This window comes from Alligator sinensis, unplaced genomic scaffold (genome assembly GCF_000455745.1).
Source record: "Alligator sinensis unplaced genomic scaffold, ASM45574v1 scaffold160_2, whole genome shotgun sequence".
Taxonomy (NCBI): Eukaryota; Metazoa; Chordata; order Crocodylia; family Alligatoridae; genus Alligator; species Alligator sinensis.
Window position 1 is genome coordinate 434,367 of NW_005842717.1, and position 12,356 is coordinate 446,722.

The 12,356-nt window shown below is 41.8% G+C and overlaps 1 protein-coding gene across 1 annotated transcript in view; it reads left to right on the plus strand.

Annotated features, from left to right (window-relative positions):
• Positions 1-1,970: 1,970 nt before the first annotated feature.
• The window catches only part of MGST2 (microsomal glutathione S-transferase 2), a 23,747-nt gene continuing 13,361 nt past the window's right edge, over positions 1,971-12,356 (plus strand). The window contains exons 1-2 of the mRNA XM_006034268.3: positions 1,971-2,087; positions 10,282-10,381. Of these exons, the coding sequence (XP_006034330.1) occupies positions 2,030-2,087; positions 10,282-10,381 (158 nt within the window). The 5' untranslated portion in view covers positions 1,971-2,029. The remainder of the gene's footprint in view (positions 2,088-10,281; positions 10,382-12,356) is intronic.

Below are 12,356 nucleotides of genomic sequence, written 5' to 3' on the forward strand. Positions count from 1 at the left end.
CAGATGAGCAAAGGCAATAGAAATCTAGGGCCTGATCTAAGTTTCCCTGAACTCAATGGAACAACATCCACTGCCTTAAATATATTGGGGAGCAGGCCCAATGCTCATGGAATTAAGAAAATCATGGATTTAAAATAACCAATAGAGTTTATCCATGCCAGTTTTTTCCTCAAATTTATTTTATTGTTAAAAATAGCACAGAGTTTTTGCTGATGTAAATCAGCATATCTTTACTGGAGTTAATGGAGATGCACTAATTTTAAACCAGCTAATGATCTGCCTCTAAGATTCAGGTGGGAGGGCTACGGAGGAAACCTCCCAAATATGACCGGAAGCATCAGTCCTTCACTACAGACAAGCAGTCTCAAACTCTGGCAATAACAGAAATGTGAATTCCCCCTATTTCCATATCATGATATCTCTGAATACTACTAAGCGTAATAGGAGCGTAATGGAATAGGGTAGCCAGGAAGCCAACCCAAATAACAACAATAATTAATAATCCTAATTTAAATGTCAACATAATTAATTCAGTAATTAAGTAGGTACTAAACAAAAACATCCAGTTATTGCTCTTTGTGTTTATCTACAGTTCTATTCTTTTGAATTAATAGAATGCTGTAATAAAATGTAAATACTTTAATGGTAAATCAGGTATATGAGTTAATGTTAAATCTATTATTTTAGTTGAGTTGAGTTGAGTTTAGTTTATGTTCTCAGACCTCCTCCCTCTAAGCAGAAATCTTGGTTTACTGGGACCATCACATGTTTCATGGGGGAAGATAATTCCAGTGTCTTGCCAAATACTAAAAATGAGTTTTGTTCCAATTGTCCCAGAGAGCTTGAAATCATCAAAGATGACAGTAATCTAAGGGAAAGGCTCTAGTATTTAATTCTGTCCATTCTTTGCCAATGAAGTATTGCTCCCTGAGGCTTGTTTTCCTTCATTCTTTGACTGGTCTCATGCACTAGGGCAGCCTCAACCTCCCTTACTACAAATCATAGCATTAGGAATTCCCCCCTGATATTCTGCCTCAAATTTCCTTTTCTTAATAACATCCCCATAACCATCCTAAACAACTCTTCTCTTCTTTCCTCTGCAGCTACTTGAGATAATCATCATCCACGCTTAGCTGCTAATGTCTATATTCAGCAACAGCCACAAAAGTATTCTAGGAATGCTGCAAAGCTCTCCCTCCCCCCATCTTGTATTGGTTGCTGGTATTTATTTATTTCTAATTTCCTGGTAAGCAGGTGCCCCAGCCATAAACTAGCACCTCCTTGTGTTAGGAGCTGTACAGACACAGAGCAACAAGGTAATGCTCCCTTGCCAACAATTTACAACTAAAGTATAGGATTTTAGACAATAGCTGGACACAGAAAGACAGGAATACCCAAGGGAGTTTGTTTTGTGCTGGCTGACACTTCTCTCAGCAGAGTTGGCTAACAGCAGTGTTTGCATGTGGCAGGGACACCTTATAGACTAACTTGTTCAGAGAAGCATGAGCTATGGTTTGTAGGTTAATGCCCACTTTGTCAGGCACTATTATGGATTGAGTTGCTGAGAGCAAGGGTGCTAAATGGAAAAAAGTAAGGTAATTTAAATACAAAGGAGAAAGGAAAGGAAAACAGGGGATACTTTTGGGATAAATGAAGGTGAACTAAAAATATCAAAGGGGATAAACAAAGCAGTTAAATGTTTGCATTTTCAACTAAAATTTGTCATTGTTTTTCACCCAGCTCCACTGCTAGGTTATTTTAAATACATCAGCTCATACCTAAATGTATCCCTTCTTCTCAGTGCTGTGAATCTTGTTCATTGTTCGAATATGACCATACTCTCCAGGTCCATGACTTGTCACTCAGTTAATACATCTGTTAAAAAAGTTGCATGGCCTTCTTCCCCTGGTGTGTCTTTGTTACAGAACTGCAAGGCATTTGCTCTTTTCCCCACCCTCTTTCCTTGCAGAGCGCTCTCTCATACACGTACACTACACACCCTGCTTTGCAGACGGAAGCTGTTGGGAACATGGCTGGTGATTTAATGTTGCTTGCTGCAATATCTCTTCTTTCTGCCTGCCAGCAGAGTAAGATCTGAGGGCTTTTGTGGATGGGAGGTTTCCACAGATCTGGAAATACTGTAACTACGTAATAGAAAGCTTGTTTTCTTGTTGTTGGAGCTCCTTAGAGCTCTTACAAATTACTCCAAACGGTAACACTATTTACCTTGTCTATAGACTGAGGGGATTTGGTCTAGTGGGGCAGATTACTTTTCATTATGGGAGATTCTGATTTTTTTTTTTACGGTTATATTTTGTTTCTAGATATTTTGGAATTGTTATACTGTTACTAGAGTCTGTAACTATAGATTTACCCAACTGCTACTTTCTGTCCTCGCTTTGTTTTTTCAGATAGTTTGAATCCTCAAAAATAGGAATTCTTAAAGTTATATTCATGAAGTATCCAATCAAAAGTGCTTAAATGAATCCTCAAGTAGGTTAAGAGGAAAGACGAAATCTCTGACTGAGCAGGCAATTGCAGCATGTGGCTGTTCCATAGTATCCTCTAACCAGGGCATTCTCCATGGAGTGAGTTTATCTATGGTGGACATGTCTCTTAGACTCACATCAGATACATAGCTTCATCGCATTTTGCAAAATACAGGTGGACGGAACTGGAGAAAAAGGAATGACAAGGGTGAGATACTGTAATTAGTTATAGGTCAGAATAATAATTTGACAGCATTCCCCACACCAGAAATTGTCTTCCTTCCAGTAATAAGGGGGTTCATACTGCAATGCCTAGATCAGGCAATTGAATCCTTTGTGAAAGTGCTCATACTATATTTGCATAAGACAAGAAACAGAAATTAAAGCTTACTACTTTGGCTGTATTTTAAATAGCTGCAGCGTTGCCAACTCATGATATAGTTCCATAGATGTTAGGGGCTGGAAGGGACCTTACAGATCATTGGGTCCAGCCCCCCTGCACTTGGGCAGGAAAGACTGCTGGGATCAAAAAACCCCAGCAAGATGGGCGTCAAGACACTTTGGTGTTTTTTTAAAAAGCCCCTGCTCCTAGAGTCATGTGGTTATACAAAAAAATCAGCTTTCATTTCAAAGAATTAAAAGCACATTAGGTTAGGGAGAAGAGCTGGAAAATATAACCCTTTGAAATTAGGGGGGGAAAGAAGGCAACTAAAAAGTACCAAACATTGTAAAATCTCATGATTTGGGGGGGTGTAGTTCACTGAGATTGTCAATATTGCTTTTATTCGGAAGTCTGACTGGAAGAAGCACTTACATGGTCTTTTGCCATTTTTATCTCCTGTGATGATATTTACTGTGGGCTCTTGTTAAAGTTCAGCCTGCAACAATAGCTGCTGCACTTTAAGCTGTTTAAAGTGAAACCTGGAAGAAATCTGATAAGGACAGATGAAGAGCCAGTGCCTGAAAGTTAATACACACTGAGAATTTAGAAATGAAGAGAGTGCAGCGTTTAATCAGTGAGAATGTTGTCCTGACTGAGCCTGACTGATTATTTTAGATGCCTGCACTGAAAAAAGAAGTTCCTAGCTTCAGTTAGTTAACCTGCGTTACCTAACTTGGGTTAACATCACGGTGAAGAGCAGGTCATTTGGGGCTTAATTCAAGTTAGAATCTTCTGCTTAACGGTTTAGTGAAGTATGGGATTGAATGCCAAATGCTAATCTGTGTTAAAACCCAAGTTATAGTATCTTCATTGCTATTTTAACACAAGTGAAGAATACACTCCTCCTGCTCCTGGTTTATACATGTTCCGGAGTACATATTGTTATAGTGGCATTGTAAGAGCATGTTACCAGGCCAAGTAATGGGAGTAGCTCATTACCTGTTTGCCTGACAGCAATCAGCATAAAACACGTAGCTATAAAGTACACACAATGCCTTAGTTACTCCACTCAGCCTTCACCTCTGTGCTAGTAATGAACTATTGAGCAATGTGCCCTCTCAGTAACACAGTGCTGGAAGCTGTAGTTACTTATGAGCTAGTGGTAAAGTAAGACGAGCTTTCATACTCCCAGAACTAGGTGGTATTTTAAAAATCAGGTCAGGCCAGAGATTGAGCCAAGTGAACAACTATCTGTGCTGGAAGGCGCAAGTTGCAGCTTGTAGGAAGTGGTTTCTTCCAATGAATTCAGAATTTGAACAAAGACTTGCTGCAGGAGCAGGAATGGGATGTTTTATTGGCTCATGGGAAAGGTAGCCAGATCCCAGTTAAAAAGCAGAGTGAATCCTGGGGTGTAACACAGTTGCATTAATAGAAACAATTACATTTGCAAATAGATATAATTGGGCTCAATATGAACAATTATGGTGCAATATGACTATTCTGTTAAGTTTATAAATTCATTTGTTTGTGATTTGTTATCCTTTAAATGTATATGTATATTTTTTAGCTGGCTGTATGTAATGTCAAGCTCTCCCCTTCCTCTAGTCTTTACTAAATGTATGATGTGCAAGTTTAATGATCTATTTTGTAATACTTTGGTTTTGCTTTCTTATTGTATTTTACTTATTAGTTTATATGGTATTGTTTTTGTTGGTTTTATTTTCTAACATGAAAATTAATAAATATTATACTCACAGAAAGAATAGAGGTGTAACACAGCAGCGTTGACTGCCAGTACCAGTGGCCAGCTGCCAACTGTAGTGCTCAGTTGCCCTCCCCCTCAATTATTATACTGCTGATCAGAAACATGTGAAATGCAGCCAGTAGAAAGGACAGGGCCACTCCCTCCTCTACATTTTATACTCAGGCAGGGGACAGCAACCTATGACCTGTGGGCTGAATTTGGTCTGCAGAGCTTCTGTAGTGTTTTGGTTGCAGAAGCTCATTACAAAGATTTTTCAGGCAAGAAGACCATATTTGTATCTGATTCTCTATTGTGTATGCTTTCGACCACATGCAAAACAGTTGAGTCCCTTGACCATAAACTTTGCCCTGTATTTTCATAATAAGGAAGCCATTAATTTGTGCAATTTGTGATGGCCAATTCAAATTGGGGGAAACAAATAAATATGCTTCTCAGCTGCTTCAACTGCCCAGACTTAACCTGCAGGACTTGAACAACAACTTGTGTTAGGAAAGAGAGGAAAAGAGGAAGGAAAGAGACAAGCTATGAACATCCTTGCTCAATCTGCTATAGCGTTCACTGGAGCCTGGTGGCCAGTTGATTTGAAGAGGATAAAAAAGTCATACCAACTTGCCTCAGGAGAAGTGGGGCTCTTCAATTACTTGTCGCTAAGTTTCCTCCTACACACTTCCCTTACTTTAGCCCCCTGTTGGACTATAGAGAGATTTAACAAGAAAATATATGGCTGCTTTCTCTTTGCTTTCAAAGGATTAAGGGGCAATTTTCTGTTTATAAAATAGAACGGGAATGTGATGCAATAATTTGTTCCTCTGTCCAACCCTCTGGGGTCCCTTTATTTGCTCATCATGCCACTTGTTGCATCAATCAGTGCATTTGGCCCCTTCTGCTTTTTTAACCTGTGAGAAGTCTGTAAATCTGCTGCAAGAAATAACTACCTTTGGTTTGCAAGGGGAAAAGCAACTTTCTGTCTCACTGCCAAAATCAGAACTATACAGTCAGTTGGTTAGGTATAGGAACATAGCACTGGAAGGGGCCTCCCAGGCCACTGAGTCCAAACCCTGCATTTGTGGCCAGCCACATATTGAAAGAGTCCTAAAAATCATTCACTCTAACTCCTCGTATGCCACACCCACAGGTCACATTATGGAAACAAACCAAAAAACACCCCGTAGGGTGCCACAATTCAAAAAGACAGGGGAGATAATGGCACTTCCAATGTTCTGCCACTGCAATGGCAAAGGAAGATCTGGTTAATATATGCTCAATGGCTCCTTGGAAGAGGACTATGCCCCAGATGACTGTGTCCACATAGAAGGTAGCCTCTCTCCCTCATCCTTGTTGGAATGAGAAATTCCTGGTGGCCCCAGATCTGATGACTGGTTTGACCTTGAGCAGAAAAGCAAGTTGCTACCACCAGGTACCTGAGAGTCTTCTAGGTACCAGTGGGTGTGTCTATATGAGACGCTAACTGTGCAGTAGCCTAATAACACTGCTCAGTAGCGTGCAGGGCAAAATCCATGCTAATATGCTACTGCACAGTAGTATTAGGCTACTGCACAATTAGCATCACTAAAAAGCCATGTGCCAGTGCTACTGTGCACTAACACCAGTTACTGTTTATTGATTTATTACATGGCTATACATTAATGAACATGTATATGCACCCAGTGCACCCCAAGAAAACTCCCATCTGTAATTGTAGCTCACGCCCAGTGTTTCAAAAGAAGGTGAAAAATAATAATAACGAATTCCTGGATGGTGGTGGGGATGGGAGATTCTTCCTGGCCTCTACAAGTGACCAGCAGAAGCCCTGAAGTCTGGGATTAGCAGAAAGATACAACATGACTTGCTCTTTTCAGAGAAATTTAAATCCCAGTCTTGGGCCCCTGGCACACATTACATTTCTGATGCAATAAATATATTAATTCTGCCAGAAATAGCAACATGCCACATAATCACTAAATTTATGGTGCCATAAAATGGTAAATCAGCCATGAAGATATTCCTCAAAAAATTGTATGGCACCATAAATTGAACGTGTGCAAGTCTCAGCATCCTGATGGCAATGATTAACCGATGTTGACAATTGCTGTTTAACAGCATCAGGATACAGGCTTGCCAGGCCTGGTACCTTAAAGATCCTTGCACTGCAGCCTCCACTCTTTAATGATCTTTAAAATGCTGGGTTCTGGTGAGCCTTAGGGCATGGGGCAGCTCCAGGGCCTGGGACACAGTACACCTCTGCCTGTTCCTCAGGATCAGACAAGGGACAGCCCTGGGTCACATCTGGGACCAGGGCTGCCTGGTGCCGAATCACAACACTCAGCTGATTTGGCACCGAGCAGCCCTGGGGTGTGGGACAAAGCTGCTGCTTGCCTAACTGGCAGGACTGGGCTGAGGACAGTTCTGGGTCCCAAACCTAACTGTCCCCTACTCAGAGGATGTGAGATACCTCTTTAAAAACGGGTGTGCAGCTGGGGATGAGGGAGCTTAAACCAACCAAAGCTAAGTTCTTCAAACCATCCAAGCTAAGTGTACACAGTGTAGCTGCTAAGATCTAGTTTGTACTAAAAAGCTTAACTCTGTTTTAGCTGGTTGTTTTAACAGTTTGTGTTAGTACAAACAATTCAGTGAGTCCACGCCTACTTCCTGTCCTACATCCCGCTGTAGGTTTAAGTTTTGTTCTGTATCCATTCAAGGGTTTCACTAAACCATTACACTAAACCAAATTCAGGGATGATAGGCTGCCTCAGCTGGTAAAATTGAGTTTGTTTTGTGATGAAGCCTGTTCCTGGTCCAGTAAAGCCAAAGAATTGGCTAAAAATTTTTAACTGCAAATGTCAGGTCAGTGGAACAAGGTGCTTTATCAAACAGGGACCTACAGCCAGAACCAGTCAGAACATGTCAGATCACAGTGAATTTAGGGAAAAGGAAGCATTTTTGTGGATGGGAAGGCCTTTTGGTGACATTTTCCTGGCAATTTAAAGGGAAAAAAAGGCCATCCTGTCTTCACAAATTTAATTCTTTGTAAAATATACCCCTAGCCTGTAGCCCCTACTAAAGCCACCCTTCCCCTCTAAAAGCAATATGAAGCAGTGAATTACTGCTGGGTCATCGACTAGAGTGTGAATGGGGGCGTTAATGAAGGTGTGTGTAGTGGCCACTTCAGAATTGGAGCTGTGCAAGGTCTAGCAAACTTGCCTTATGGTAACACACTTGAGAAAGTTGATCTATTACTTTATCAAAGGTTAAGAGGTCACTTGATCACAGAGCTCACAGATAATTACCAGCACAGGGAGAAAATATCTAATGGACAAATAGATAACCTCACAGACACAGGCATTACAAGACCCAGTGGCAAAGATTAAACTAGACAAATTAGACTGGCAATAAACCACATGTGCTTCACAGAGGTGGTTATTAACCAGTGGGAGAACTTATGTGGTTATGCATGGGCTTCTACAACTTGAAGTTTTTAAGTGAAACTTGTAGGAACAAGAGCATCAAGCTGCTCCTAAACCCAAGTCTTCCACAAAATGGCAGATGGGTGGTAACCCATCTGATTTATTTATTATTTATTTATTTATTGCTTTTCTTCATTCCAAATTCTGTGTCAACTTTGGGTTAGATCCAATAAAGATGTTGGGCACCTAAAAGATAAATAAGGACCACTGCAGCACCTAAGGAGTGCATAGGCAGGTACCTCAGAAGGATGATCCAAATCCAACATGCTGAGCTGGGAGCTGTTTAGAGCACGTCTGTAGGGACTGATGTTACAATTTACGATTATAACTTTTATGGACATGGAGGATAATTGATCCCGTCTTTTTTATAAAACCCTTTTTATGCTTGAAGTCTCTTATCAAATGCCTGCTCAGTCTTCCTTTCTCCAATCTAAAAAATTCCAGTTCTTCCAACCTTGCCTTGTACACTACATTATCTAGATCTCTAATCATTTTTGTTGCTGTCCTCTGAACTCTTCCCAATTTGTCCACAATCTTCTTGAAGTGTTGTGCCCAGAACTAGACACAGATCTCTAGGTGAGGCTCCGACGGCACTGAACAGAATGAGAGAATCACCTCCTATGACTTGTATTCAAGACAGCTCTCATTGAGGAGATAACCCCAAAGTCCTCTGCAGAACCAGAAATAAAAAACAAATCTCCTAAGTCCTAGCTCACTGCAGTTTCCACAAAATCTAGTACCTATCTTATGAAGCCAAGTGAATAGCTCTTATGGATCTAAAACATATTTAAAACACTGCTAAATATCTTAAACAAATGGGACAACTTGATTTTGATTTTGAAGACTCAAGGATTGTTTTGCATCCTAAAGGTTGTAAATTGCTGAATAATTTAAAATCAGAACAGTACAAGAATGATACTTACAGTAACTAACCCCTTAAGGCAAGCTTCATTCTCCATCAGGTTCACATGGTGGCTGTGAAGTCATTAAAACTGTATATAATTACATGAAGCAGGAACTAGCAATTCTTACCACTGGGTTACACCAGAGGAGAAACAAACATATGAAACTGGTGGACACCTTCATCAACTGAATTCTCTTGCTTTTGGGGGCATAAGCAACATAGATCTAAATTCCTGGGTTTTGTTTTCCTATTAAGCCCAGGTCACCCTTGAAGCTACATCCTTGAAGCTCATTTTTATAAGAGAGGCTGGTTTCATTAGAGAGCTGCTGGGCTTTGTCATTCAAATATACATACAAAAACCGAGGAATTATAGTTTTCATTTAAAAACCAGACTTCATAAATCATGTGGGCTAACTATAGACAGTTTAAAAGCCTGAGGCTGAATCAATTCAATCTTCACAGGTTAGTTTAAATTGCGTAGATTGAACTGATAAGCAAGTGAACAGACATTCACTTTTGATTCTGAAAATGCAACCACATGACTGCAGTGGCCCAAGCCAGAAGCTGGGGGGCACTAGAGCATGCCTCCCTGCTTGGCTGGAGCAGACAGCTTGGGCCAGTGCTAGCTTGCCCACCCAGGGAGGATGGGTTTGTGGGGGAGATGCAAAGCATCGTGGGATGCTGGGGGATTGTGAATTAACTTGAATCAGGAAGGGATCTGGGACAGAAGTTTAATAAACTGATTTAACCTAAATCAGTTAAATCTGACACTACATCCATCCAGGTTTATATTAAACCAGAAGTGCCGAGTAGATGAGGGCCTGAGAGGGTGTCACCTGAAATGCATAAAACTTTCCACATGTCCATCATCTTAGTACCCTCCCCATTTTGAAAGTGGCTTATGTGCACTGAACGTCTCTTGTGTTACATATTTGAACTAGTGTCCAATTACTTATACCGATTTATGTGTAATTTCTAAGTCCCTTGCCTTAAGGGAGCTGTCTTTTACTAAAATGCAATGCAAGCCCTTTAACCCAAGGATCAGCAATCTACAGCCCACAGACCAGATCCAGCCTTTAAAGCATTCGTATCTGGACCATGGTGGCTATGGTGGTGTTTGGCAGTGGGGAGAAAAGTTGAGTGGCAGGAGGAAGCAGCAGTGGTGACGGGGTCCTAGTGCCAGCTCCCTTGCACCCGAGTTGTGAGATTCTGGCCTGCCACCAGAAAACATTACTGACTGCTGCTTTAACCGTTTTATCCTTTATCTTTACTTGCAGGTTATTTTGCTTGGCTTGTGGGAAAATCAAGAAAAAAACACAAGATCATGCCCCCAGCAGTCACTGGACCCCCAGAATTTGAAAGAACATTTCGTGCGCAGTAAGTGCTGGAAACCTTAGAATGGCAGGAATGAGAAGCTTCCTTATTTTGTTGCTTAATGGGAGCCTGGAGAGGTCTGCTTTGGCCATTCAAGCGTGAAGTGAGATTTTTTATGCTGTTTCAGGTCTTCTGCTATGAGGATGCTTATTACCTCCCAGTGACCTCTCTCTGTGACAAGACAGGCCTGTAACATCTGTGGGCATCTCTGTATAATGCACTTGCTGAACTCTGTACTACCCTGGAGTGTTTCAGCAGTCAGGACTTCTTTACCACTTGTGAGCAATTGGGTTTATTTGTGTTCTGGGTCTGGCTCTCATACTTACGCTCTTGATCTAGGAAGTGGACATTTAGACTCAATATATGTCTACTAACTATATAACAAGGTCTCACATCTTTATTGCCTAGTTCCATTTTTTTTCCTAAATAGATATTAAATTCTGCATTTATTAAGAATTTACTGGTGTTGGAAATCTTTTATGCCCAAATATTCAAAGATTTCTAATTCTCCACAACTGTAAGTGAAAGCCATGTCAGTCGACAAGAAAGAAGGATCAAAAGTCACACACACATAATATACAGTGACACAGAGAAAAATGGTTATTAAGTCATACATAGGTAAAGTTGCCTGAAGTTTCTGTTTAAGCCAAAGGATCTGTCTTTTTATTTTCCTGAAGAGTACAATATTAACTCCTCAGATTTAGAGCATTTAATCTGTATGGAAATATCACTTTTTTGAAGGAACTTTGTCAATTAGTTGCTAAGATAAAATGAATCACCCTTTGTTTTGTATCTTTAGGGCTATAAATGATCAATTGCCACAAAAATTGTAACACCCACACCCACACACGTGTGTGTGCATACACGAGCTACTTTTTTTACTATTCAACTATTTTAAAAAAGATTGGATGTGCAGGGCAACCTACTTAATTCAGTTAGCTTTTAATTTGATCAGGACTGCAGCAGTCAAATTGGGTTACTCAGGTATGGTAGCTTCAACAGAGGAACAAAGACATTTTTATGGACCTATCTATTTAAGTGTTCTTTGTCTGACTGTGACCAGTACCAAATATGCAGAATGCAGGGTAACTTATAGACTATATGGCACCTTACAGACTAAATTGTAAGGAGTCACACTGCCCTGCCTTCTGCCTAACTAACATGGCTAACTGCTCCTCAAAACCAGATATGTCAAAAGAAAGTGGTGCATCAAAGTCCATAATGAATGAGTGGACAATTATGGAACAACCTGTCTCTGGGTGAAATATTTTTCTATCCCACATCAGCTAAAACAGGTTTCCCTTGATTTATGTGGTGTATGTGTTCCCAGAGAACGGTGCATAAATTGAATTTGCATAAAGTAAGCCCATTTTACAATGTAACAAATAGGGATAGGTTTCCATGGCAGGGAGGGAGGGAGTGAGGCTGGGACTAGGGAAGGGTCAGGGGAGGGGTGCCACTCCCAAGGCTGCACAAGGCAACAAAACAGAGGGAACAGAGCAGCACTCACCCCAGCTCCAGCTGCAGCAGCCCCAGGAGTGGCCAGCGCCAGCTGCCCCCCAGCCGCTGGGCTGCACTGTGCTCCGCTTGTCCCCTGCGCCTGGGCTCCGCCTGTCCCCAGGCACAGCGCAGCCCAGGAGCAAAGGTGAGTGGGGACAGGTGGAGCCCAGGCATGGAGGACAGGCAGAGCACAGTGTAGCCCAGCAGCTGCAAGCAGCTGGCGCTGGCTGCTCCTGGGGCCGCTGCAGCTGGGGCTGGGGTGAGTGCTGCGCCTTGCGCTGCCCAGGGCTCTGCTTGTCCGCACTCACCGCAGCTCATGCTGGAGCGGCCCCAGGAGCAGCTGACACCCGCTGCCTGCACCACCGCACGGCGCAGCCTAGGAGCTGGGGTGAGCCCAGGCGCAGGGGGACAGACAGAGCATGGTGCAGCTCAGTGATTGCAGGCAGCTGGTGCCAGCCACTCCTAGGACCACTGCAGC